The sequence below is a fragment of the Alligator sinensis genome, unplaced genomic scaffold (assembly GCF_000455745.1).
Source record: "Alligator sinensis unplaced genomic scaffold, ASM45574v1 scaffold127_1, whole genome shotgun sequence".
NCBI lineage: Eukaryota > Metazoa > Chordata > Crocodylia > Alligatoridae > Alligator > Alligator sinensis.
In genome coordinates, this window is record NW_005842532.1 from 1,045,567 (window position 1) to 1,071,550 (window position 25,984).

The 25,984-nt window shown below is 42.0% G+C and overlaps 1 protein-coding gene across 1 annotated transcript in view; it reads right to left on the minus strand.

Annotated features, from left to right (window-relative positions):
• LOC102376305 (formin-2-like) overlaps window positions 1-25,984 on the minus strand; it is a 229,334-nt gene that overhangs the window by 175,916 nt on the left and 27,434 nt on the right. The window contains exon 3 of the mRNA XM_014523760.2: window positions 19,281-19,342. Coding sequence (XP_014379246.1) covers window positions 19,281-19,342 — 62 coding nt within the window. The remainder of the gene's footprint in view (window positions 1-19,280; window positions 19,343-25,984) is intronic.

The window sequence follows — 25,984 nt, forward strand, 5'->3', positions numbered from 1 at the left end:
ATATGCTGAATTTTCATTTCAAGTTGGGGAAGATTTAATGGCACAGGAGAAGCATCAGAGAATCCCAGAAGAAAAAGAATCCCACAAACTAAGAAAGGGGTCAAAATAAATTTTCCTGTGATCTTGGGAAGAGCTCAGAGACTACAGTATACCATTTAAGGAATAATTTGTCTAACTGCTATAATTAAGTATCTCAAAAGGGGTTTGCTGTAAATCCTAGATTCTTCAGAAAATAAATGAGTAGACCTATCACCACGTTAAAAACCCATACATCAAGGCTCCAGCCAAACACCATTAAGCTTTCCCTGATACAGTATTAATTTTCAAAATAGCACAAAAAGTGTTTTTTTAATAACTTGAACGCATTGGTGAGCCAAGGAAAGTTTGCTTATTTTTGCCAGGAATTCCTCTTTACAAGCAACTTAAGCCTTTGAGGCTGCTCATCTGAAATAGTTGGGTAGTGACACACTGGCAAAGAGGTTCTTAAAGAGGGTGGAAACAACAAGTATTTTTAAACACAGTAGCTTTCCCACCCTTCATATATAATCCTATTTGGCCTAGGAAACACTGCGCCAGCAGTGGTCCCATCACCCTCTCAGATGGGAAGTGTATGACCAGTATAGAAAAACACAAGTTTTGATTTGATACACAGAATCTTAGCCCATCACTCTTTTACTGGCTGCTTAGATGTTCTGTTAGTGATCACAGGGGCTACCGCACCAAAGCTAGGAGTATTTAAGTCTTTCAGTAGATGATATAACAATATCAGAAATTGGCTTCCTCCTGCCAGCACTATGTGGATGTGCAGTAGTCCTGACTCGTGGAACAGCAGACAGCTTAAAGGTGGATGACATCCAGAACAGTTAGGCGACTTGGGATGGGGGAGTGCTGGTCAATTTTTTTTCCTCACTTGAAATGTAATAAGAAAAGAAGGGAGATGACTTAGTGACATGGTTATGCGTTATTCAAATTTCTCATAGCTAATCTAAGTTTTTACTTTAGAAAAGTCCAGATGTTTAAACTTTTTGGCAAAGCCTTTTCTACTCTGGCCAGCTGTAACACCTCATCTGTCCAAAGACAGAAGATATTGAAGTTTGACCCACTATGGCTGCTTACATCATGGAACATTTGACAGTAAAGTTGACCTTCCCCAGGCTGAGCTACAGACAAGTGGTCCCCTTTGCCAGATATTAGTTTGGTAGGCCAGCATCCTCAGAAAGTGCCTGCTATGTAAGACCATTCAATAACTTATTTTTACCATATGGTCTTACTCTCCACAGATTAGAATTAAATTTCAGGAATATACTAATGCATCTTAATGTTGATATGTCAGAATAGTAAAGGGGTTTGTAATCATTATGCTCCAGCATTAAGTTTAAGAAAAAAACTGGTTGTGAGCCTGAAGGCCAATTTTTCCTTATGCTGTCAAATTTGAGGAATTCAGTATTGTGCTTGGCTCCAGTAGGTGACAGCTCAGGTAAAAGAACGGTCTTCCAAGGGTTATAAACTATAGAACAAAAAGGGTTCCTTTGAGGCTGCTTCAGTTTCAAACTCATCATTAGCAGGTTCACACAAGATAATATTACGATCTGAGGACTATTTCACAAGACTAAACACTGGAAGATGCTTGGAACTGGATTCCTACATGACAGAAAATTTTCTTTTAGCATGTATTAGCAGCAAAGAATACCTCCATGAAAGGAAGGGATTGGTCTCTTCTAATAGCCTGACGTGGAAACCCAAGTAGACAAAAATTCAAGGATTGCCATCTGTCTCTGCTTCCACCATCAAACCTGAGAGCGAAGATAGGTTAATGGTAGGTTCCAAGAAGCTGCTGAAGTGGGAAAGCCATCTTAGAAGGAAAAAGAGAGGCCTCCACACATCTTGAATTATCAGTCAGGAAGTAAAAGTAATAAAACCAGCCATTCAGGAAAAATGAATTTTATAATTTTATGAGAGCTCAAAAAAAAAAATGGCGTGAAGGTCTAAAAGAACTTCATTTTAAAGGGAAGGGTGGAATACACAAGATAAAACATTAGATTTTCTACTTAATATACTGCGAGTGCATCTACGTGAGACATTTACTGTAGAGTTGCCTAATGAGCTCAGCAGTAAAGTCTCAATGTCTATGAGTGACCACCTTTTCAAAATGGAAAGATAAAACACATGCTCGCCTCTTCCCCACCCCATTCCTCCAACAGCATGGCAGGAGCAGAGCCAAGTTAACAACTGGAGCAGGAGTGGATGCAGGCTGCCCACTGTGGGCTTGGGGCTCTGCACTCTGATGGCTTTCCCCCACTGAGCCCCATGCTGACCACATGACCCCTGCCTACCCAGAAGCAGTGGGGGGGCACAACTATGAACCAATGCCCCCACTGCTACTAGGTGTGTGTATGGGGGGGAGGGGTAACTAACCATGGCAGTGCAACTAGTGCAAGGCCCCCAGGCAGAAGGCATCAGGATAGGGAGCCCCAAGCCCACCACAGGAAGCCCACCTCTGCTCCCACCCTTACCCCATGCACAAATCAAGGGGGCATATGCCCCTCCCATTTCCCCTCCTCGGGGATGTGTGCAGTGGTGGGGAGCCGCCCTCCCCATGCCCTCTGGTTCCATCTCGTTCCACACCCTGGGACCTGGCCCTATGCACTGCCCTGGCTGGTCAGTTCTCCCAGATCCAGCCGTTGCCCTACTCACTCCCTTATCATAGGGCCTCAATCTGCACCCCTCATGCACTCCCTATGCCCTCTTCTCCCATAGACATACCTGCAGGGAGCTGATCTCCATGCTGCCTGGCTGTATTTCTGGCCATGTGCAAGCATGCAGGCATGTACATGTATCTGCGCCCCACTCCTGGCAGCCCAAGCAGGCCCTTGCAGGCTGGAACACTGCCAGTTTGCAAGGGGAAACCCCCCATTTCCCAATCCCTGCACAATACTGCAAATCCAGGACAAATGCTGTCCTGGAGTCATGTAGCCCAGGACTGGGACTTGATATACCCATTCCAGGACCGTCGCACCCAATTAGGGATAGGTGGTCACTTTAGCACAGGGGTGGGCAATGATTTCGGGCAGAGGGCTGCTTACTGAGTTTTGGCAAGCCATCAAGGGCCGCATGACAGGCAGCGGGGGCAGATGAATATTAATTTTCTAAATTTTAGGGGCCCGCAGGTGAAAAAGAATGGCTTGGCAGGCTGCATTTTGCCCACCCCTGCCCTAGCATCTACACTATGGTCCTATTAGGCCTCAGTAAACTAATAAATGCTTCCACAGCATAGTATTTGTAAACACAAGTACTATCCTGTGGTCTTGTTATTTTAAGGTGCCACAAGACATGTGTAGATGCTGATGGCATTGGCTGGGATATAAGGGTGCTTCAGTGTGGGGGCTGGGAGGCTGAACTCTGGGGCCCTCTGCCAACCAGGGCTTCTCCAACCTGGCTCAACGTGCTGGGGTCCTGGGTACATGTGTAAATGCAGGACTTGGGGGCAATAAACACAGGCATGAGCTGCACCAGAGTTTACTTAGTCAAATTAATTGCACATGTAAATGCACCCTGCAGCATACAAAATTAGTCCTATCAGTACTTTTAGACTTTGAATGAACACATCTGGTATGAGGGGGAAGAGAGGAGCCAAAACCAAAAATCAGGAAATAAATACACCCACTTAACAATAGCTTAGAATAAATTACACTATTTTAAAAGCAAATTATTACATGTGTGTTACAAATCTTATCATCAATAATTTTAAGCCTACTATTAATACTACTTTTGTATTTGCAGTCTTGAAAATGAAACAGAGGTTAGATAGATTCATTTTTTTTCTGTAGTTTAATTCTACCAAGTATACTTTTAAGGTTTTGCTCAGTAGCAATGTATATCAATGTACAGGGTGCAGTTATGACAGGAGATAGGTGGGAAGTTAGTGTCCTTTTGGATTGTTAATTTTTTCCTCATTAAATTAACAGAATAATTTGTATTGGAATAATTTTTTGGCAAAAAGCTTATCCTTACAAAAGCAGGACCAACTGGAAATCATTAATATCTCCATCAATGTATATAGATACCTCTGTCCAAGACCAATAAAGGTAAGGGCAGAATCACACCCCAAGCTTTTGGGACAAATCTGACTCCAGGGTATCTCTAATATGAATGAGCAACCCTAGTGACACCTTAGAGACTGATCTTTTATTAGGCAATTTATCCATTAAAATGTTTTACCCTTCTCTCCTTATGATGAAGGCATAAACCTAAAGGACAGATATTAGAAAAAATAGCAACATTTAACAGCAGTCATACCTATAATCAAACATATAATAATATATTAATATGCCAAAATTTAGAAAAAGCCCTGGGAATAAAAGAACTAGGTGTGTATTCACAACTCACCTTTCCATCACTGAAAAAGTTAGATAATTTATATCATTCCTCTTTGAAAATTTATAAGCTTTCATCTTCAATGGAATTTTAGTTGTAGAGATTAATTAAAAAAAAACAAAACAGACACTGGATATTCAGAATATACATATAGCAATTATGCATTTTTTATTTATTTATTTTTTTATAGTTGAGACTGTACAAACTGTAATTAAAGTACAATTATTTGGAACACAAATTCTCCATATACATGAATAAAGCTATCAGATGTATACAAGAATATATTTTGGATCCACTAGCTGGAGCATAGTTAATCTGATACATTCCTATCCCTTAATCTCCTATAGAGGGAATAACAGTGTTAGTCTCATCTCCCCAGAATCTTTCCATTTGCTATGAAAACCAGAAAGGAAGAGTACAGCATAGCTGTAGGCAACAGAGCTTATTCTTCTTATCTAGGTCTGTCCCAACAGTTCCATTGTTGAGAAAGTTAACATGCTTCCTCTCAATGGAGCTGGCAAAACTGTTTGAGCAAGCTTTGTCAAATAATTACTCTACGTAAAAGAACAGGAAAAGTCATTTTAGTCCAACCTTCTTCCTCTCCCCATTCCCCCCACCCCCCAAAGCCAGGATCAACCTTAGGGAAAATGGCGCCCTGGGCGAGCTTGTATTTTGGCATCCTCCCCTACTCTCCACCTTAAAAAAAAAAAAAAAATTTAAAAAAAAATAAAATCAGTGGTGCTGCTGCATACAGAGGCAGACAGACAGGGACATGGGTTGTAGTCTGATGGGGAGGCAGAACAGCATGGTGTGCCCAGCAGGCACCGCTGCTGCTGTGTGGGAGCAAGGTGCACAAACTGGAGCAAGCACCACCCCACCTGCACATGCCTGGCCCAGATCCTCTTGAGCAGTGGCTGTGGATGGGGAGTGGGTTGAGCTGAGCTCTGCTCTTCCTGCCTGGGATAGGGATCAGACAGCGGGGAGCACTGCTGTGAATGTGGGCTGCTCACACATATGTATGTGTACACATGAACACGTATGTATGGTGCCACCTGACCATAGTACCCAAGGTGGTCGCCCACTTGTAAGGCCTGCGCTTCCCCTAACAATTAAATAGGAAAGGTAAAGGAAGGTTTGAAATTTAGCCAGTGTCAGCAATTTAGAAGGGACACAAAATGCAAGTATTATCAGTGCATTGACTTTTCCAGGGAGTCAATCACCAAAACAACATGGAGAATAGACACTCTAAGATTACTTCAGGTAAATTAAGGCAAAAATGGCACAAAAAATACTGAAATTGTTTCTGAGGAGTATTACAATCCTCCATAGATCACTCCATGTTTCAGAATGCAGCAGTTTATGAGGTAGACTGATATTATCTACACTCGGGCCAGTAACATCAAAAACAGGGGTTTCACATTTGTTTTCTTAAGATAGAATGGCAGCACAGTGACAACATGACCCATCTTTCTGAAGTGTCTGCACTGGGCAACATTTTCAAGACATCCTGAGATAGGTGGCTTTAAGAAAGCCAACTCACATCTGGGAGCTTACCAATAAGAAGTGGAAGATGGAGAGATGAAGCATGCTTACCAGCTGTATTCTGGTTTACCACAGTCTTGTCAGACACTCCCACAGGGAATCTAAAGACTGTACTATTAATTCCTTGGATATGATTGCAGTTTCCTGAGCAATTGTTTTAGCATTTGCCATACCAGACTCAAATTTAGCTACTAATAAGTACAAATTTCTGTAGTTAGTTCTGGTTCAAACAGTAGTTATAGGTACTGTTACAGCACAACTTCTCTACAACTTCTCTGTTATCTGATTTTTTTCACTAGGAATAGCTCCTGTGCAGAATTGTAAAAAGTTAAACCACAAAATAGAAACATATTAGTTAGGTTTATCCACTACCCATGCACACTAGAAAAAAAAAAAGTGCATTTTCACTACCAAAGTCATTAATGTACAAGTCCTTCAGAGCTACTACATTCTGAGAGACCCTATATCAAGAAGAAAACTACAAAGAATAATCAGTCCTACCAGTACCCCTTTCCCCCGCCCAATGTCTGAAAGCTGATTCTAATTAACAGTAAAATATATATATATATGAAAAATATTTTGGGGACAGGGGGTAGGAGAGAATAACCAAAACCAGGGTGAAATAAGGAAGTTCAATATATAGAGTTATCACGCTTGCTAGAAAATTATATAATGCAATAAGGAAATAGCAATACTTAGCAGTTTCTCCACACACACACATTATAGCCCAAATACAACATTAAAAGAGCTACAAAAAAGACATGTTAACTTTATTCAAGGGTTAATAATACACTATGGATTTCCTGCAAGATGGGCCATCAAGTATTGGAACTTCTTGCTGAAGCCTTTCCATTAAACAAAGAACCTATTATATATTCAAATTATTTCTAATTTATTGGCCAGCAGATGGTGTTAGAGGCACTTACTTTCTCCTGTTTTACTTCTCTCTCCTGACTATCAAATGTACCACAAACAAAGCAAAAAAATATACAGAAAGACAAAAAGCATTTTGCATCCAGTGCAGAATTAGGGGTCTTTCACTTAACTGTTATGGTATACTGTATGCCAATCCAAAAATAAGGGATGTAAGTGTTCATTGTCATACAATGTTTATCAATAGTCAACTCACTTACCATTTTCCCCACAAAGTCTGTGCATTCAGCATGCTCTGCTGCCTTATGTGACTCACTGGCAACAGGGTAGAGATTTCAAGCGTTTTAAAACTATAGTGGTTTTTGTACTTAAAATGTATTTTACTCTTTAAAAGTTTGAGAGAGATTCAGCTGGATATTCCAGTTCTGAATCAGATTAAATGTTTCAGGCTAGCACTCCCCCCCCCCCACACACACATCCTAGTAAGCCAGGTAGTATTATCTGAACTGGAAAACAAAACAAGACAAACAATTTCTGAGAGATATTATAGTATAATCTGAGAACTATCTACTGGGAAAAATCATCAATTTCTTTGCATGATTCATCTAAAAAGACTTAACTGCCATCTAGTGGCTGAAAAGGGACCCTTCAGTATGTTGCCTTTTTTATTTTTTTAAGTTTTTCTGTTACTTTCTCTTTCCCAGGCATTCTGCCCCACTTTATATCTGGCTTGTATGTTTGTGTTTGTATTACTAGATGTGCTACAAGGTTCAGGTAATGACATTGTCTGAGAAGGGACCACTGCCTAGTAATTTTTCATCTAATGCTCTTTTCTAATCCATCTCTCATCAGGTGCATTTACTGGGAAATCAATTTAGAGATCTCTCATTTAACTGAATGAGTGAAAAAGGTAAGCTTTATCCATTTCTCTTGCAGATTGGTAAAACATGCACTGATTAGGAGGTCAGAAGACTTCTAACAGAAAATGAGACTTAACACGCGCTGTTTTTTCTCTCTCTTACCAAAGGAATCCATGCAAGGAGTAAAAGGGAGGGGGTGGGAATCTTCTCTTGGTACCTCTATGAAAGCCAAATATTCTATATGTGCTAGTTCATGTTCTAATTAGTCTGCATTCTAATATAAATGCACCAGCGTGGCTTCATAATCACACGCACAAACTCCTGCAGGTTTAGAAAATGGCCCCTGGCACCTTTATCTAAACTTCACTGAACAAGATTTAGTTAAAGTCAGTGACATAACTTGGGTCTCCAGCACCTGGGGGCCAATCCTTGCATTTCCCCCCACCCCCACCCTCCTCATAGCAATACTTAAAGTCACGTTGCATGATAAGAACTCTGAAGGGCCCGGCCTTAGGGATCACCAAACCCACCCTTGGAGCTCCCCTCACCTTCCCCGCCTGTTCACTTTTGGCTGTCCATGCAGTCTGTCCTGAGGGAGCAAGCAGGGAAGGGTTAACCTGGCTGGTCAGCCCTGGCTGCTGCCACTTCTTGGCTTTTATTCTTGGGACTGAGCCTGGCCAGAGAACATCAGCCAGTCATGGAAGCCACAAGTAAATGGCCGGGGGGCGGTAGGAGGGCAGTGGGCCTGATCTGGGCCAGCAGGGGAGGAGAGGGGGCAGGTGAGGTGTCTACACTAAGCTATACCCTAGAGTGCCTATGAGCTGGGTAGCCCAAATCAGAAATAAACTTGCCCTGGAGTGGCGTAACTTTGACGTACCTAAAGAGTGCTTAAAACTAGTTTCAGGTGTTAATGTGCCCCAGGTGTTGAGCCCCAGAAGCCACCCGATATTAGTGTGCAACAAGGCCCTTAAACTCCTGCTGTCTGTGTGGGAAGCTGAATAGGGAACTTTCAGATAAGGCAAGCAGACATCTTAGAAAGAGCCACCAGGCACACTTCTTTCTTGCTTCATCCTCCCAGCTAGGAAGTGTTCCTCATTGATCTCACAAATCTGTCAACACTTCTCCACATACAACCTGTTCCTCTCCTCATTTTGCCTGTTTTCCAACTGCCCTGCAGTTCTATTAGGAAACAGTCACATAGGGACAGTACTTGGAACTTTTCTTTGCTTAATTACTTTTTTCTTACCAACTTCGTGCTCGGTCACATTAATTAGGAAACATTTTCATTCCTTAGAGAGACCCTGCAATTATTTGGCTGGGCTGCTGTTCTCAGATTAGGATTCACACATCCAAAGAGATAATCTTTAATCAAACAAGATGTCAAAGCCAAAAATCATCTTCTCCAAGTCTAGGGAACAGGTTTGACCACACTAAAACATATTTCCCAAAACAAAGTCTTTTAAATACTATAGCAAAAGAATCTTTTGCCATTTAAACTATTTTTGTGTTAAACACTTTTTAAAAGATAGAAGTGGCACACATCCTCCGAAATGTTAGTCTTGGGATTTTTCTTTTGTATGTTTTGTCATTTATTGTTTCAAGAGTTCAAGCTTTTGATTGCTACTGTACTCAGATCCCTAAAATATCCTAGTTAATAACCTGTAGTTCCTGGAGACTAGTGTAAGAAAAATATTGCAAGTCAGTCTTATAAGAACCTTTTAGGGCATGCATCAGTAGGGTACCATAGTTTCAAATATCATGGAGAAATGCTCACAAGACAAAAATATTTTTATAGGTAGTAGTAAATATATTGCATGTGGCAAAACATACGTTTCGTAATTTGAGATTTTCTAAGATAGACATGTTTTCTCTTTGATATTCTTGGAAAGTGCACCAATAGATCATTCAGTAAATCTGTTTTTGGTGCCTGAGAACTGCCAGAATTATTTTATGTAGTTTAGCCATTACTATTAGAGGAAGTGCATTGTGTTTGGGGGGCGGGGGGCAGGGCTGTAATTTTAGTTGAAGGATTATTTGTTGGCGAAGACAGGGATGAACCAAGCAAAAATCAGTGAGTCTTAAATTCTAAGGCACAGGAAATACAACACGTTCTTGATAAGAAGCCCTTATGTGAAGAAAGAAGTTAAATAATTAATGTAAAATACTATATGATCAAAAAAAATTAAACCTGACTTTTCTGGCAAAAATCACACCTTCTGGGTAGGCTAATACAGGATTGCTCATAGTCAGTGGAATGAAGGAGAATAAATTTTACCAGGGTGCTTTTTTATTTATTTTTTAAAGCAGCTCTAATGCAGGATATTACATATATACACTATTCAGGAAAAAATCCTCAATGTATTTGTGATTTATATGTCCATTAAAAATACTTAAAAGTGGATCTGTATTGTCACCAAAATATTTAGTGTATAATGAAGATTTTTCTCAAAAACCAAACTAGATGTCTTCTGATAAGTGAATTAGGAATTTAGTTGGGGGAGGGGAAAACAGGGCACAGGAAGGGTGGTAGTGGGGAGGGGAGGGGACAGTATACCTAGGAAGTACCTGAAACATTCTGGCTTAATATATGCTATGACAATTTGTACAATGAGGAGGAGAAAAAACCCCATCTGGCCATCTCCAGAGTCAGGGCTTAGCACTGAACTTTTAAAACTTAACATTAGAAAATATACTGTAGGGTCTAATGCTGCACAGACAGGTAAATGTGGATGTATGACTTCTTAAAAAGCCTTTCCATAACTGCCTTCCAAAGTCTGTAAACTCTGTCCATTTCCCAAATGGTTTTACATAAGAATCAGCCTATTTCTTTTGATATTTTAGTTACCCATTACAAATAAGTCTAAAAATTGACAAAACCCATGCTGCAATTACTGGTTTCTTCAGGGACATCTATATTATTCAAGAATATTGACAAGCAGCAGGTCTTGCCCACCAGCTCGTGCTCCACATAAGGTAAAGAAGATGCCTTAATGCCTTACCACTGCTGATTTTGAGCTCTACGCCCATAGGCAGGTTAATGCATGGGTCCATGGGCTCCTGCCAATCAGGGGCCCACAGGGTGCCTGGGTTCCCATGGGAAATGGTGGGTTTCCCCTTGCAGGCAGGTAGCATTCTAGCCTGCTTGGGGCTGCTGGAGTCAGACATAGGGAGCCTACATGCATGTGCCCGTCTGCATGCTTCCACACAGCCAGGAATACAGCTGTAGAGCATGGAGAGCAATTCCCTAAAGGTAAGTAAAGAAGGGGCTTGGAGGAGGGAAGGGGTGTGGGAGGGGGGAAAGATCATGGCCTCCACAGTGAGGGAAGGAGAGTGGGGCTGGGGGTGCTGCCCAGCCATGACAGTGCATGGGACCTGGGCTCAGGGCAGGGAGCAAGGCAAAGCCATGGGCAGCTTGTCCATGGGTCATGGGGGGTGGCTTTCTGCTGCTGCATGCACCCCAGATCTGTGCATGTGTCCCCGAGATCTGTGCACAGGGTGGATGCCGGCTGCTCGCTGTAGGCTCAGAGCTCTCTACTCTGCTGCCTCTCTCAGGAGCCCCACACTAGGCGCACACTGGTGAGTTGTGCCTCCCAATACCAGGCAGGCAAGGGTGTGTGGCTGGCATGGGGCCCCTGGGGCAAAGACAGCAGGGTGGAGAGCCCTGAGTGCACAGTGGGCAGCCCACCTCTGCCCTCACCCTGCTCATCTCTGCCCCAGTCCAGCCATGGCAGGGGGGTGGCTAGCAGGGAGAAGACATGGGCATGTGCCACGCCATCCCCAGTCCATCTAGGTCCACCCAGCTTCCCCCCCACCCTCTGTGGGGCAGCAGAAGGCAGGAAAGGGGCCCCTCACCCCACTGGAGTCCATGAATTCATGTTTTTAATGGGGTGTGGAGGGCCTCCAATTTTCTGTTTGCCCAGGGCCCCAATCAATCTTAATCCGCCATTGTCTATGCCTCTTGTCTGCCTGAAAAACAGCAGCAGGGAAGCTCTGTATGAGAACTTTGCAGCCTCATTTCCAGGTTTGTGCACATGGAATGGAAGTAAATGGCTGGGTCATGGAGTTTTCAGGAGCATAGAGAAGCAATTTGGATATAGACTTCATCCATAAAACATGTAGTTTTTTTTCTGCTTATAACATCTGAGGACTGCTTTTGCCAAAGAAGGGAAAGTTATGAGAAGCTTTAATTAAAGACTGCACTCAATATTGCCTTAGTCCTCCTTTCCTTTGTCACGCGGGAAAAAAATAAAGATCTCTTATTTGATTGACTGTGGGCTTCAGCAACCCAAAACTGGAGACAAAACCAGATTAAGAAAAAAAGGGTGTGACACCACAGATAGGAATGTTCTTCACTGCATCACCACACAGGATATTCAAATTGAACTAAGCCTAATTTGAAGAGAAGGATCCTTTCCAGAAGGATTTATCTGGATGCAAGGGCAATGAGGGCAAATAGCTATAGTAGACATCTCCATGAACTTAAACAAAATTACTGTTTAAGTTTGCTGAATTGCTTAGAACCATAAATTACCATAAAGGGACAGATCCAGGAGGGTGCACCAGTGCACTTGCACCTGCCTTTGATTCCTTCTCCACCCAAAGTTTAAAACCAACTGCCTGGTAGCAAAAGGAGCATTTCAAATCAGCATTGAAGGAGTTCATTGATTTCATAACTCAATTACGATCTATTTGATCCCTTCTAAACTCTTTACTCCACAGGTGTTAATTACCCTCTTTTCTTTTTAATAGTATTGATGTTCCACAAATCAAGCTACCTTTGTTCTGCCATTCTGCTCTGTTAGCTGCTCTTGATAATGAAGCTACTATTTCACTGCCCTGCAGATTTTTTTTTGCTTCAATCCTAAACTGAATAATACAGTCCTAGGCTCCTAGAATATTGCTAAAACTTCTAGTTTCTTTTTAAATGGAGAATGATATGTTATTTTATATGTGATTATGCACATCATCATCTGCATCCCCCTTTTCAAAATTCTAGATCCACCCATGTGATCATGCAAAAAGTATGTTTGTTGCATAGGTAGCAGAGGAGGAGTGGGAACTATGGGCTAAATTACAGGAGAATTTACATGTATACAGATTAAGCATTTTCTGTTCCTGCTTTCAGAGTTAAAAAAAAAAACAGGGATAAAGTATGTACGTTCCAAATTCCAACTACTTACCAGGAAGTATTTATCTCTGATACTTCCAAAAGAGCAACATGTTTTATGAGGGAAAGTAGTATAGAAGAGAAAATTAGTACCAGCTGATGGGGATTAGAACCTATACAATTTTGGTAAATCCAATTCGGTAAATAATGGAACACCACAGTTTGAAATTTTCAAAAGGAAGGGTTTTAGCCACGTAGTTCCCATGTGTTTCAAAGATGAAGTCATAACTAAATTCTCTGGTCAGCCTTTAAAATATATATATTTCACCCAGTGAGCAGAGCACTGAAAAATGTGATCTCTTTTTCTAAACAGAAAATGAAACCAACAAGGAGCTGATGGGCAACAGAACAAAGACAAGAACACAGACCTTGCTGCCCCAGCCTGGATAAAATAAAATGACTAAAGAAAACAAAGAGAAAAAAGAGTAAAGAAAAACTAAATCAGTTAAAAAAAAAACCCTCAGAAAAAGAGAGAGATACATGCTTAATTATTCAAATACATGCTTCCACATGAACCTCAGGTCTCTGAATACTGAAAACAAAGCTGAGAGATAAATCAGAAGACATGACAAAACAACATTTTAGTTTTTTAATACAGATCGTATAACTTAAACCCAAAAGCGTACTGCTAATCTTGGAAGATATCCATGTTTGTCTGTTGAATAGTCTTTTCCCCTCCAAAACCATAAATGTATTAAAATCTATTAGCCAGTTTTTAATTTCAGGAAAGATGGGATTGTTCTGTTTGTGATGCAGCAATTTTCTGACCATTAATAAAATACTTAATAGCCAGTTTCTTTAGTATGTATTACTGAATGGGAGGTACAGGAAGAAACTTGAAACACGATTCCAAAAACTATAGAATATTACATTTCCACATTAATGTTACACACCACTATACTTTATTTATTTCTAACAAATTGCAATCAACTTGTACTTCAGTTTTCTATTAATAAAAACATACACACCCATCTACCCTTAAATCCTTAAACTGGGTTTCTTTAGATCAGTAATCAGCTTGCTAGTGTTATTTACTTTAATGACAAGTCAATCCAGTGTCATTATCTTTTGCCCCATTAAAAGGAGAGAAAATGGGCACTGGTTTGCAGGCTTTTTATTTATTTTATCTAAGTATCTGCTGGAAATTTATTCAGATTAAGACTACTACAGTTGCATTTTATAAGAAAATGGGGAAGCAACTTTTATTAAAACGTTCATGATCTGGAATATAAATATAGACCAACTGCGATTACTGTATTGTTTACCAGGTACTATTGCATTTGATTTGATTAATGGCTTCCAGAATTTAAATCTGGCTAATTACATAAAAGCAAAAAACATCTAAAATGATGCATTCCAGTGTGTCAAGGTTTAGTTGTGCGCTTTTGATATACACTTTTAGTAAAATAAACAAACAACCCCAACCTATCATTCTGATAGTGTCATTCTACTCAAAATTTTGGGTTTTTAACCAAAACTTTTAGAATAAGGTAGGATATTTGTGTAAAGATTGGTAAATTTGTAGAACATTTTCTACAAAATGTTCTACAAATTTACCAATCTTTTCACAAATATCCTACCTTATTCTAAAAGTTTTGGTTATTCTTTAGCAGGGATGGTTAAGAGTAGCGGTGTGTGAAGCAGGCCCTATTCAATTCAGATTCAGCCTGAATCAAGGACAGCGATTCGATTAGTTGATTTGGATCACTGTCCCTGATTCAGTTAAGTTGAATCAGAATCTGAAGATTCAATGCTGATTTGGAGGATCAGTGGAGGATCAGTGATTCGGACATAGACATAGCTTTAAAAGTTTTTTCTACATACCTCGAGTTACCAGCATAGGTTGTGAATGCTGCGGCAGATGAAACGTCCTACAGGAGTGCAGGGGGGACCTCCACGTGCTTGGCGGTGAACCCAGAAGTGGATCGGAAGTACTCTTGGTCCACTTCTGGGTCCGCCAGGGAGTACACGGCACTCCCCCCCCCCCCACACCCTTCTTGACTCAGCAATCAGCTGCAGGGGAACCCTGGGTGCCCCACCCCCAGACCTAGGAGGTACCAGTTGCTGAACCAGGGAGCCATGGTGGGGGCCCCCCATGTGCTACCTGGTGGACCTGGAAGTAGACCCGAAGTGCTTCTGATCCACTTTTGGGTCTGCTGCCAAGTGCACTGGGGAACCCTCCATGCTCCTGTGGGACACTCCGTGCGCCCCAGCATCGCGGCATTCACAAGCCTCCTGCTACCTAGAGGTATGTAGAAAAAACATTTAAAGCTGTCTCTATGTCCAAATCGCTGAATCTTTCCAAATCAATTCGAAGGGTTCCGATTCGATTTGGAAAGATTAAAGGGTTCTCTGATTTGATTCCTATTCAGAGATTTGGCCACTAAGTCAGACTGAGTCTCTGCTGAATCGAATCAGGGACCGAAGCATCGCACAGCCCTAGTTAAGAGCAATGGAATAAAAATAAAAATAAATAAAATAAAAGCCTAACCTTATAAAAACCTTATGAACAAGATTTAGACAGTCCCAGTTATGTCACTGTCCTCATTCAAATCAAATTTCAGGGTTCAGATGACTTCATGTAAGAGTCAGAATGATAAAAATATCCTACAAATAGGCTTTGCTCCTTCCTCATATTCCTTCAGAACATTCACACATTTGTATTCCTCCATTTCCAAGTAACTTAGTGTACTTATTCATTATTTGAAAAGTAAGTTGTGTCACCATTTGATCTTGAAGCTTTTGTTCAAGTGGGTCAGTCTTGTACAAGGAGGCTAAAGTTTCTTAATTTCACCCAAAGTCAGCTGCCTTCATGAATTCACTACAGACCATACCATAACTACTGAACTGTTAAATGTGGGCTACAGGTTTTCTTATGCTGAACAAATCCAATCTACCCTGAATTCTCTATATTAACTAGTTTTGTGGGGCCAAATGCTATTCCATCTATTAGGCATGGAAGTGGACTTGGGTACCCAAGTACAATTCTATTCCACTCTGTCCAAATCCCTGAAAATTCAATTAGTGCATTTACTTTTGTAACATAATCATCTTAGGTTAGGCACAGACATTACACATAGACTAATCTAAGTGATTAGAAATATATCTAAACCTATAACTGTACAGAATTTGGTGCACATAGACCAGTCTAAAGATGGCAGAACTTGATCTAACATGGACCTAGTTCAATGTTCACTCAAATCTAATTGATTTAGGTTAGACTGGTGAATGGAACTTCTGTACCGGATCCCTGTACCAGCTCCCCTACTGATTTAAGTTAGATCACTGTCCTCCAGTATCCCAGCCTCCTTTGTTATCTCCCGCAACATCTCCTTGCAGGGAGGTCCACTAGAACTAGGTCTGCACTCAGCTGCTCTGGCACAGCACCCAGCAGACCTTGCCCCTGAGCTCTCCCAGAATTGAGCCAACACAAACCCTTTCCCCCACTCCACCTCCTGCTTTTGGTCATCTGTCAGCCCTAAGAAGCACCAGGGGACACACACACACACACACACACACACACACCCCCTGACACAGCCCAGGAGAACCCCAGAACTCCGGCACAGCCTTACAGAGCTCAATCCTGGCTCCTGCACACCCAGCCAAGGACCCCTATACCCCTGTACTTGGGTATAGCCCCACAGAGCCTGATGCTGGCTCCTGCACACCCAAAGCAGGGACCCCAATGCTCCCATACTGAGACACAGCCCTACAGAACCCAACCCTGAATCCTGCACACCCAGACAGGGATCCCCATTCCCTTATGCTCAGGAACAGCCACGCTGAGTCTGACTCTTGCTCCTACACATCACTTCTCAGTGACCAGAGCCAGGCATCCTGCCACCTAGACTCCAGCATGGATTTCTCTTCCCCCCTCAAACCCTCCCCAAGCAGGAGCTAGTGTGGGCAGCTCACCTCTGATGGATCAGGGTGGCAAAAGGCAAAATATTGGGAGTGGGCCTACATGGAGGCAACCCTGTAATCTCCATGGATCAGCCACCACAGCAGGTGCCTGGGCCATGGGCACCTGGGGTGCTGCAAGGCTTTTTTGGCCTGCGGATACAGGGTCCTGGAGTACTAGGGCAGGGAGACGTGTGAGGGTTATGATTGCCCATGCCCAGAAGCCAATCGGGGTGGCTCAGGCACTCAGCAGCTTCTGGCAGCATAGGGACCCCACAGAGCATGCTGAGAGGCATGCATGAGTGCCCCCAACCTGCATGCCTTGGGCCAGTGCAGGCAGCCTGCATGCTTCCCCCACCAAATGGCAGATGTGTATACTGTTTGCTATCAATCTAACATAAGCCACTTACAGAAAACTATGCAACTTAGGTCAAATCCATCTTGGGCTTTTTGAACATCTGTACGTAGTCTTGGTCCTAAGACTGAGTCACAAAGAATCAGCAAAGAGGAGGAGCCATCAACCTTTTTGTTTTAACAGTTTTTTTCAAGAACTAGAACAACATGGCCTGATGGACATTACACTTAAAATGCAATTAACTGCTTAATTGTGTCTTAAGCACTAACCTGGCCACATGATCATTCAATTAATGGTGTGATAAAATGGGGAATAAGCCACAAAGTTTTAAAACAAAATGTACAATAATTTTGTAGCTGGTTCCTATCATGCCTTTGATTGAAACTGTGGCCAGTGGTCCCAGCCTGTTGAGCAAACAGGAGCCCTTCAAGCCTCCCACGTGTTCCAGAGACTGGGAGTGCTAGTCAGCTGACTGGGGTTCCCAGCTGTGGGAGTGCATTGAGCCTTTGGCTGCAATGAGCTTCTACAGTTGGAAACACTTGTCAGCTGACTGAGGGTCCCAGCTGTGGAAGCCTGGATCAGCTGATTGAAGGTCTTAGCCAGGGGAGTACATGGAGCCTACTGTGTGATTTGCTGATGCAGGGGGAGCCTGGGATCATGATCATGTGCTCCCCTGCACCAGCAGTATGGAATCTGAAGCTCAATTCTGCAATCATACCTCCTGCCATGCACATGTTGCATGGCAGGAAATCTGATTGTTGGGACAGTGCAGATCCTATCCTGCCTTTAATTCAACTTCTGCCAGTGGTCTCGGATAACTGTCTGCTTGCATTCTTTGTAGATAGACTAGAACATGGAGCATAATATTTCCTTTTAATTATCACTTTTGCATTACTATTCACAGCATTGGTCTAATACCGCTTACTTTGAAGTAACTACAATTGGTTTCAAAGGTTGTAGATTTAAGTAATCTCCAAACACATGATAAATCTCACCTACTGTTCCAGACATCTGGAACTTGGTGGATGGACAGTTGTAACCAAAATGTCTACTGCTAGCATGCTGTGACAAAATTAGGCCTACGATCCTTTGTTCTTATGCAGAAACAGAACCAAACCCTCACAAATCTGCCTCTCTATGTGCAAGGCTAAGATGGGAAAAATGGGAGTGACAGAATGAGACAGTTATTTAAAAGAAGTAATAGAGTGTTGACAGAGTGGAGAGAATAAAAGGAAAGCAGCACTGAAAAAGCATTCAATTTCCCCCTAAACACATTACTTATGCATGCCATTCTTAAGATTCATATATATGAGAAAAATGCAAAATACTCTTAAGAGATTCTCCATGCTGGAAATATGAATTGGTTTCTGATCACCAGTATATTTGTTTTAGAGTGAAATATATTTTTACTATTAGTGGTGACTTGACCCTTTATGCTTATCCTTTCTTAAAATGACTAGCAATTTCTGACTACCAACAATATAGGCTTTAGGAAGGCTGAACTTTCAGAAAGTGCTGGCGCCTAATTCATGGAAATGGGATTTATTTAATGTTTTGAGTTGGGAGGGCAAATGGCTAGTAATCCAAGATTTGCTGCATTAAGAAGCTGGCTCTTGTCCATATTAGCCCAAAAGATCAATGTGACTATTCACAAAGATGCAAAGCCAACATGCATTATTTTTTATATATTCCAATGATTTCAATTAAAAAAATCCTACTTAACCCTCCATATCATAGTAGTCAGTTTTAGTTTCTAGTTAAGATTTATTTTTTAACCAATAGTAAATGGACAAAGCCACGTCTTTAGAGTATTACTGGTGTCACAGGGAAGCACTAAAGGTAAAGTTTTGCACATGTAGTTTTGGCTATAATTGGAATAAAAAAAATACCAGTAACGGAATCAAATAAGACATAGCAACTGATAAATGGTTAATATGTGCAAAAGCTGACTACTGTTCACTTCTGAGGGAAGACAATAGAAACTTACTTCTTACAATAACTATTTTCAGTTCTATGAACAGAATATAGATTATGAACAAATATTATAGAACAATTTAATTCAAAACTTAGAAGGAAACGGACATTACCAAAAATGCAGTGTCAGTCTACAGAAATGTGGTAATTGTTTCCAAACAGTGTCTAATGTAGATTCCAAATCTTACTATTGCAAGTATAATACATGATGTATATTACTTGGCTAATATCTTACCTGTACCTGATGAATATCCTCTGTGCCTTGCTTCTGTGTTTCTAAGATAGCAGCTTCAGATTCTGTTTTGAAAAAATGAACACAGATTCAGGAAGTGTTTTATTGCATATGGTGCTAAATCTTTCATTATCCAAGCTCAAAGGACCTAATGGGGAATAGAGATTGAAAATAATTTTTCCTTCTTTAGAACTGAACAGATTTTATATGTACCTAATTTCTGACTAGATTGTTTTGCATTAATTAAGATTTATTCTTCATTAAAGGCTACTATATTCAATATTTGTCTGCCACACCTGAGTAAGTTATACGAGTCATTATCAAGAATGTGTTTTTCTTCTAGTCAAATACTAGGGTTTACATATTGCTCCTGTTTTCTTCTCCTTTATAACCGTCCGCAGAAAAGCTATAAAAAAAGACAAAAATCTCCATGAAAAGTCCCCACACTTTGTTCCACCATATAATCCCACTAAGAAATAGAATTTGTCCCCCATGAAATATGCAACCAAGGGTGAAATTATACAATAGAGTTAACAAATGCAAATTCTAAGGAATATTAGTTTGTGCTAAGGTTAACTAACTAAGGTTAACTAGTGCTAATGATCAATCACACATTCAGGGTTAATAAGCTCTCTAATGTGCATTACTCAGACCTGATGCCAGAGGCCTAGCAAGCAGGGGCATGACTAGGATACGCAAGTCTGTTCCATGCCTGCCCTGCTCACTGGCTCTCTAGCCACAGTATACACCAGGAAGGAACAGGGGAAGGGCCCCCCCATGCCACTTGGATCATTTAATTCATCCCCCAAATCCCCCCATTCCCCCCCCCCGCCACAATATCAGCCCCCAGATCACTCCTCCACTCTGTGATCAGCCCCTCCACCCCCAGATTGCCACACTGTCACCACAATCAGCCTGACAGCAGTGCCAGCAGCAGCAGCATGGGTGGGGGATTCCCCCTCCCTGCTTGTTCCTGGGCTCCCCAAAACCCATGCCAACCCTATGTACTTGGATCCAGCTCCTTGCTTTCTCTCACCCCCCCTCCTTCCCCCTACTCCCCTTCAGTTATAGGGCCTGACAGGCACTGGATCTGGGCATGCTGGGGAACCATGGTCTACTGGGATCCCAACAGAAGGCAGGAAAGGGGAACCTAGAGACCAGCACCTCCACCACTCTTGGGTGGACTGGAGTAGCAAAACAATGATCCAGGGTGGAGGGGCCAATGAGGGGTAGAAAGGGCAAGTAGGATGGCAGAGTATTGATCTGGTGGTGAAGGGGGTGATTTGGGACCCAGGGGTGGGGGCAATTTATGGGGGAAGAAAAGTTAAGTTAACTTAAGTTAGATAGCACAAGTCGAAGATAAAGTTTATGCCACCTTGGGCAAAGTTTAAGATGCTTAAAGGGCATTTTGCACTTGTTAATAAAGTATAATTGTTCAAGTCTGAAGTGCCCTTAAGATGGGCTAGTTGTAATGTATAATCTCATGTAAAGTATATAGAACCTTTTAAACATATGGGTTTTAAAGGAGTATGGAATAGTTAAAAAAATGACATAACTTGATGATGCATTACATTTTTCCCTCTTTACCACAGCACTTTTATGACACTGATATTAATTTAATGGAACTTTTAGCTCATTGCTACCCAAGCTTTCCTTTTTCCAATTTTTTTCATACAGTAAAAGTCTCTTTGAGATAGAGGAACAGAGCTGCCAATGTGGCTAGTCCCAGCTGTACAGACATGGGAACATGCATTTCAGGATGTTCTCTAAAACATTTAATGTGGAGAACTGAGAAGCCCTTCAATCAGACTGACTTCCCTTTGGACAGAGAAACTATCTTCCTATCCCAGAGCTAATTTAGCATCAGGGCACAGAACTGTCTATAACAAAATTTCAAAAAGATGAACCACCAGTCAGACTGAAAAATAAAAATAGCAATAAGTTTTCATTTCTAAAAAGAAGTGAAGTAAAATGGCTTCTGATCCAAGGATGATGACAGATAATGTGAAAACTCAACAGGAACAACCATCATCACCCATGCATTGCTTAACTCAGTTTATAATCTTTTTTTTTTTTTTTTTTTTTTTTTTTTTAAGTCCATTCATTTCAAAATAACAGTTTAAAAAAGATCTACAGTTCAAAAAACAAACGGACAAACAACCCCCCCCCCCCCTAACATATCTCTTTGGCAATGAAAAATAAAACAGTGAGATCAAAATCAAGAGCATTTCTCTATTTCATTTCCCTGGCAGATTCACATGTGAAATATGTCTGTCCTCTTTTGTACTTTAAAGGCTGGATAAACCACAAATATTAGGGTTTGGGGGATTTTATGGTGGGGGGAGGGGAGGTTGAGAGTGAGAGATATGCCTTTTAAAACAAAACCTTTAAAATACTGACCAACAGTTTTATTTAAGTCACACAAGTTAGATGGAAACCTTGATTCTGGTAATGTCATTTATTTCAGTAAGAAACACATAGTATGCATTCCAGCTTTGTTTCTACAGTGCAGTATTTCACTGTTTGCCAGACAAAAAGAATTAAATTTTGTGTCAGCAAGGATGGACTTGTACAACCACCAGGGCACATACAGTACTTTAAAGTTATTTGTTAAAACTTTAGAGAGAATAATGAAGAGGGTTTTTTTTTTCATTTTGTAATGGAAAAAGAGAGCACCATATGGTTAAAAGAGAAGAGTACAAGTAAAAAAATTCTGGCTTCCATTCTTCACTTTCTAAATACTTGTCTGACCTTAAACCATCTCTCCATGCTGTTGTTTCTTAGCATGACAGGGCAACACTTTTCTAACTGTAAGGGATATTGTCAGGCATTTTTGTTTCTTTGTTTTTCATTAACCCCTCTACAATGCTCTTAGAAGTATGTTCATGGAAGGAGCAGAGTACAAGTGCAATCAAACCCAGTATCATGGGAGAATAAAAAAACCCCTAACAAATAGAAACACCTTACCCAAACAAAAAAGGAGTATTTAAGTAGAATTTAGTCACCTAAATCCAAGACGACATTTCCCACCCCCACCCCACTTTTTTTTTTTTTTTTGGTGCCTTGAAGTCTACAGACACACCTTCATTTTGACAACTAAAATGTTCCAGGACCTAGAGTGTCTGTTTCTCTGTAGGCCCAAAACGGATGTCACTGCCAGGACTGAGGAACTCAGTGCCTATCTTCCACCCAAGTCTAGTCCATAGACCAGGTGCTCCTCTACCTAGCTAAGTGCTTACAGACCAACAAGCTCTAATAACAAAGATTTTAGTAGCCACAGCAACTTTAATTCAGAAACATAAAATCCCATCATGAATGTACCCCCAAGAATTCATCCTTGATGGTAGCAAAATAACAATGATCTGATCAGAGAGAATGCAGTACACAACTTTTTGAGATGACATGATATGGTGATCTTATCTATTAACTATGCAGAGGAAAAAGAATCATCTCTAGTTCAAGAGCAACAATGTGATAATTGAGAAATTATTTCCATTCACCATTCTCAGCAGTCGTATTGATAATAGATTAAATAATTGATCATAGATGAAATATTCAAGTCAGGAATATGGTGCCAGTGGTGACATTTCTACTAACTATTTAACTACAAGCCTAGCTGTAAATAACTATCAAAGGGTTCTCATGTTTTGCCTTTATGTTTCAGAAGGCACAGTCACCTTAGGGCTTTCTTATACTTCCATGTAGCATGTGCTAATTTTAATCAGTTTAAAATTTAGCACATGTTTTGATAAGTCACATGTTAAGGGTTAATACTCCTATAATATGCTCTGTTCTGAGCTGCCCATAAAAGTTCTGGCAAGCAGGGGTATGGCTAAGCCAAGATAGCTCTGTGACTGCCCCACTTGCTTGCTCTCAGGGCCAGGATAGGTGGCCCAGATTGTGGGTAGCTTGGGCTTGGCAGAATCCCATTAGGCCTGCCATATCCAGCCCCCTCTCCCCACCCCTCCTCCTGCCAGCCTGAATTAAGCTAGCTACAGTCCCCCACCTTCCCCATCGTGGGGCTCCCTCCCTGCCCATCCCCTATGGCCCTCACTGCTTACCCCAGTTTACCTGCATTGCAGGCACTGACCCAGGGGGAGCAGGAACATAAAGGGCACCCCTTACCCAACCACTGTCACTGTCCCCAGTGCCACTGGGCCCAGCCTGGCAGGCAGGTTTCTGGTCCTTACTTACTCTGCCAGGACAGTGCTTGGAGCTGTAAGTGACCCAGGAGCTGTTGGCTGTGCTGTAGTGAGCAGGGATCTGAAGTGTGTGGGGGGAGGGCAGGCCTGATCTGAGTGTGCGTATGTAGGTGGGGGAGGCTGGCACCCAGCTGGGCCTGCTGCAGTGCCCAACCCAACCCCCCCTACACCCTCAGATTAGGCCCACCACATTGCCCACACCCTCCTGTACCAGGATTGCCACAGTGTCCACTCCTCACCTCCCCACCCTGCCAGCCTGGATTGGACCCACTGCACCATGCCACCTGCCCCTCCGCCCCACCTACCACTTGCTGTCAGATTTGGTCAGTCCCCCTGCACCTTTAGATCGGCTGCCCCTCCTCGCATCCCAGTTGACCACCCACCACCCCCATGAGAGCTCCCAGAACTGTCCCGGAAAGCAAACAGAGAAGACAAACCCACCCAGGACACTGTTCTCTGGGCAGTAGTTGCGTGGCAGCCACAGTGATGGTGTCTGGGCAGGTGGGTTCCCCTTCCTTGCCTGCTCCCCTGGGCCAGTGTTGAAAGTGCAAGTAAGATGCAGGGACATGGGGAGCCCTGGGCACCAGAAATGGGAGAGGAAAGGGATTCTACCTTTAGGTGCTATCACTGTGGGGGAAGATTGACCAGCTGAGAGCGGTGCCTCCTGGGATGATGGAGAATCACTTCCAGCTTGTTTCTGACTGCAACATGAATTGCCCAAAATGAAATAGAGATAATCCTTGATGGAAGAAGATTATCTGTGAGCCACCTATAGAGCCCTTAATATGTGTTTTCCTGCCCTAATGTGTGAACATGCCTGTTTTAAGCACCGCCCCCCCCCCTTGTTTTAAGGGCTCCCATTTACTTTAACATGCAACAACACCCTTAATGAGTGCCTATGTTCCAACACTTTACACTTCTGCTAAGGTTAAAGACAAATTTTATGAAGAATTATCTAGCACAGTCAGGAAGATTCCAAACATTGTGAACTTGTATATCCTGGGAGACTTCAATGCCACAGCAGGTGCTCATAGTGAATCCTGGCCAACTTGCCTGGGTTTGCATAACACAGGAAGTATGAATGATAATGGACAAAGGCTGTTGGAGTTCTACTTGTATCATAACTTGTGCATCACCAACTTGCTCTTTCAAACAAAGTTGTGCTATAAGGTATCATGGAAGCACCCAAGATCTGGCCACTGACACTCTTCACTTGGCAGTCCTATCCCAATAATAATAACCTCCTTACTTGTAGTTACCATCTGATTGAAATGCTGCCCATCCATTTGTGGTCACTAAGATCAAATTGAAACCAGAGAAAATCTTCTAGTCTAAGTATCAGTTTGCTGTGCATTAACATCACCAATATACCAATACATCTTATCTTCATAAACCTTGACGTTTATGGAGGCGCTGGAGGAGGCTGCTTCAGACCTGCCTTTGGACTGAAGAAGAAAAGTGAGGAAGCCATAAAAAAGATCTGTCACTACTGATTCTATACTTGGCAAGCAGGTCAGAAGAAACTGGGATTGGTTTGAGGTGCACTCACAGGTATTGACTCTATTAATCAAGGCCAAACAAGCTGCTCTATTAAATCACAAGAAGAATGCCTCTGATGGAACTTGGAAGAAACTGAGGAAAACCAGGAGTGTTGTCCAACAAATCTGAAGACACTGAGCCAATGATTGTTGCTTGGGTCCATGTGAGGAAATTCAATCTGCATTTGACACCAGAAACATCAGAGGCATGTATGACAGAATCAACAAAGTGATAGGTCCAACTGCAAAGAAGTCAGTTCCATTAAAGACAGCATCGGGAGAAGTCGTAACAGACTGAAAGCAACAGAGGGAAAGACGGGCAGAACACTATCTTGAGTTCTGTTCAAAGGGAAGTGATGTCACTGACACAGCCCTTAGCTCCACTGAGAGTCTGTCTATCCTTAAAGAGCTTGACGATATTCCAACTGTTGAAGAGCTAAGTAATGCCACAGACAATCTGGCCAGCAGCAAAGCCCCAGGAAAAGACGGCTTTCCTGTAGAAGTGTACAAAACCTGTGCTTCTTCTCCACCTATATGAACTTTTTACTCACTGCTGGACAGTAGGGATAGTAGCACAAGACATGAAAAATGCCAATATAGCTACTCAGTACAAGAATAAAAGTGACTGCAGCAACAGCTACTCATGGCATTTTATTACTAAGCATTATTGGAAAGATCATTGTTTGGGTGGGGCTCAGCTGACTTCACAGCCTTGCTGACCACATTCACCCTGAGTTACAGTGTGGCTTCAAGCGAGTAGATTCACTATACTATACGTATAATCTTTTCACAATGATAAATTCAAGAAAAATGTAGGTGACAAAGGATGCCCCTCCCCCCACCCAACACACACCCTCCAAACTATCCTCATTGACTTGACCAAAGCCTTTTACCATATTAGCAAAAAGGGCCTCTAAATGACTGGAAAAGTTTGGTCATCCACCAGAACTCCTCAGCATAATCCACT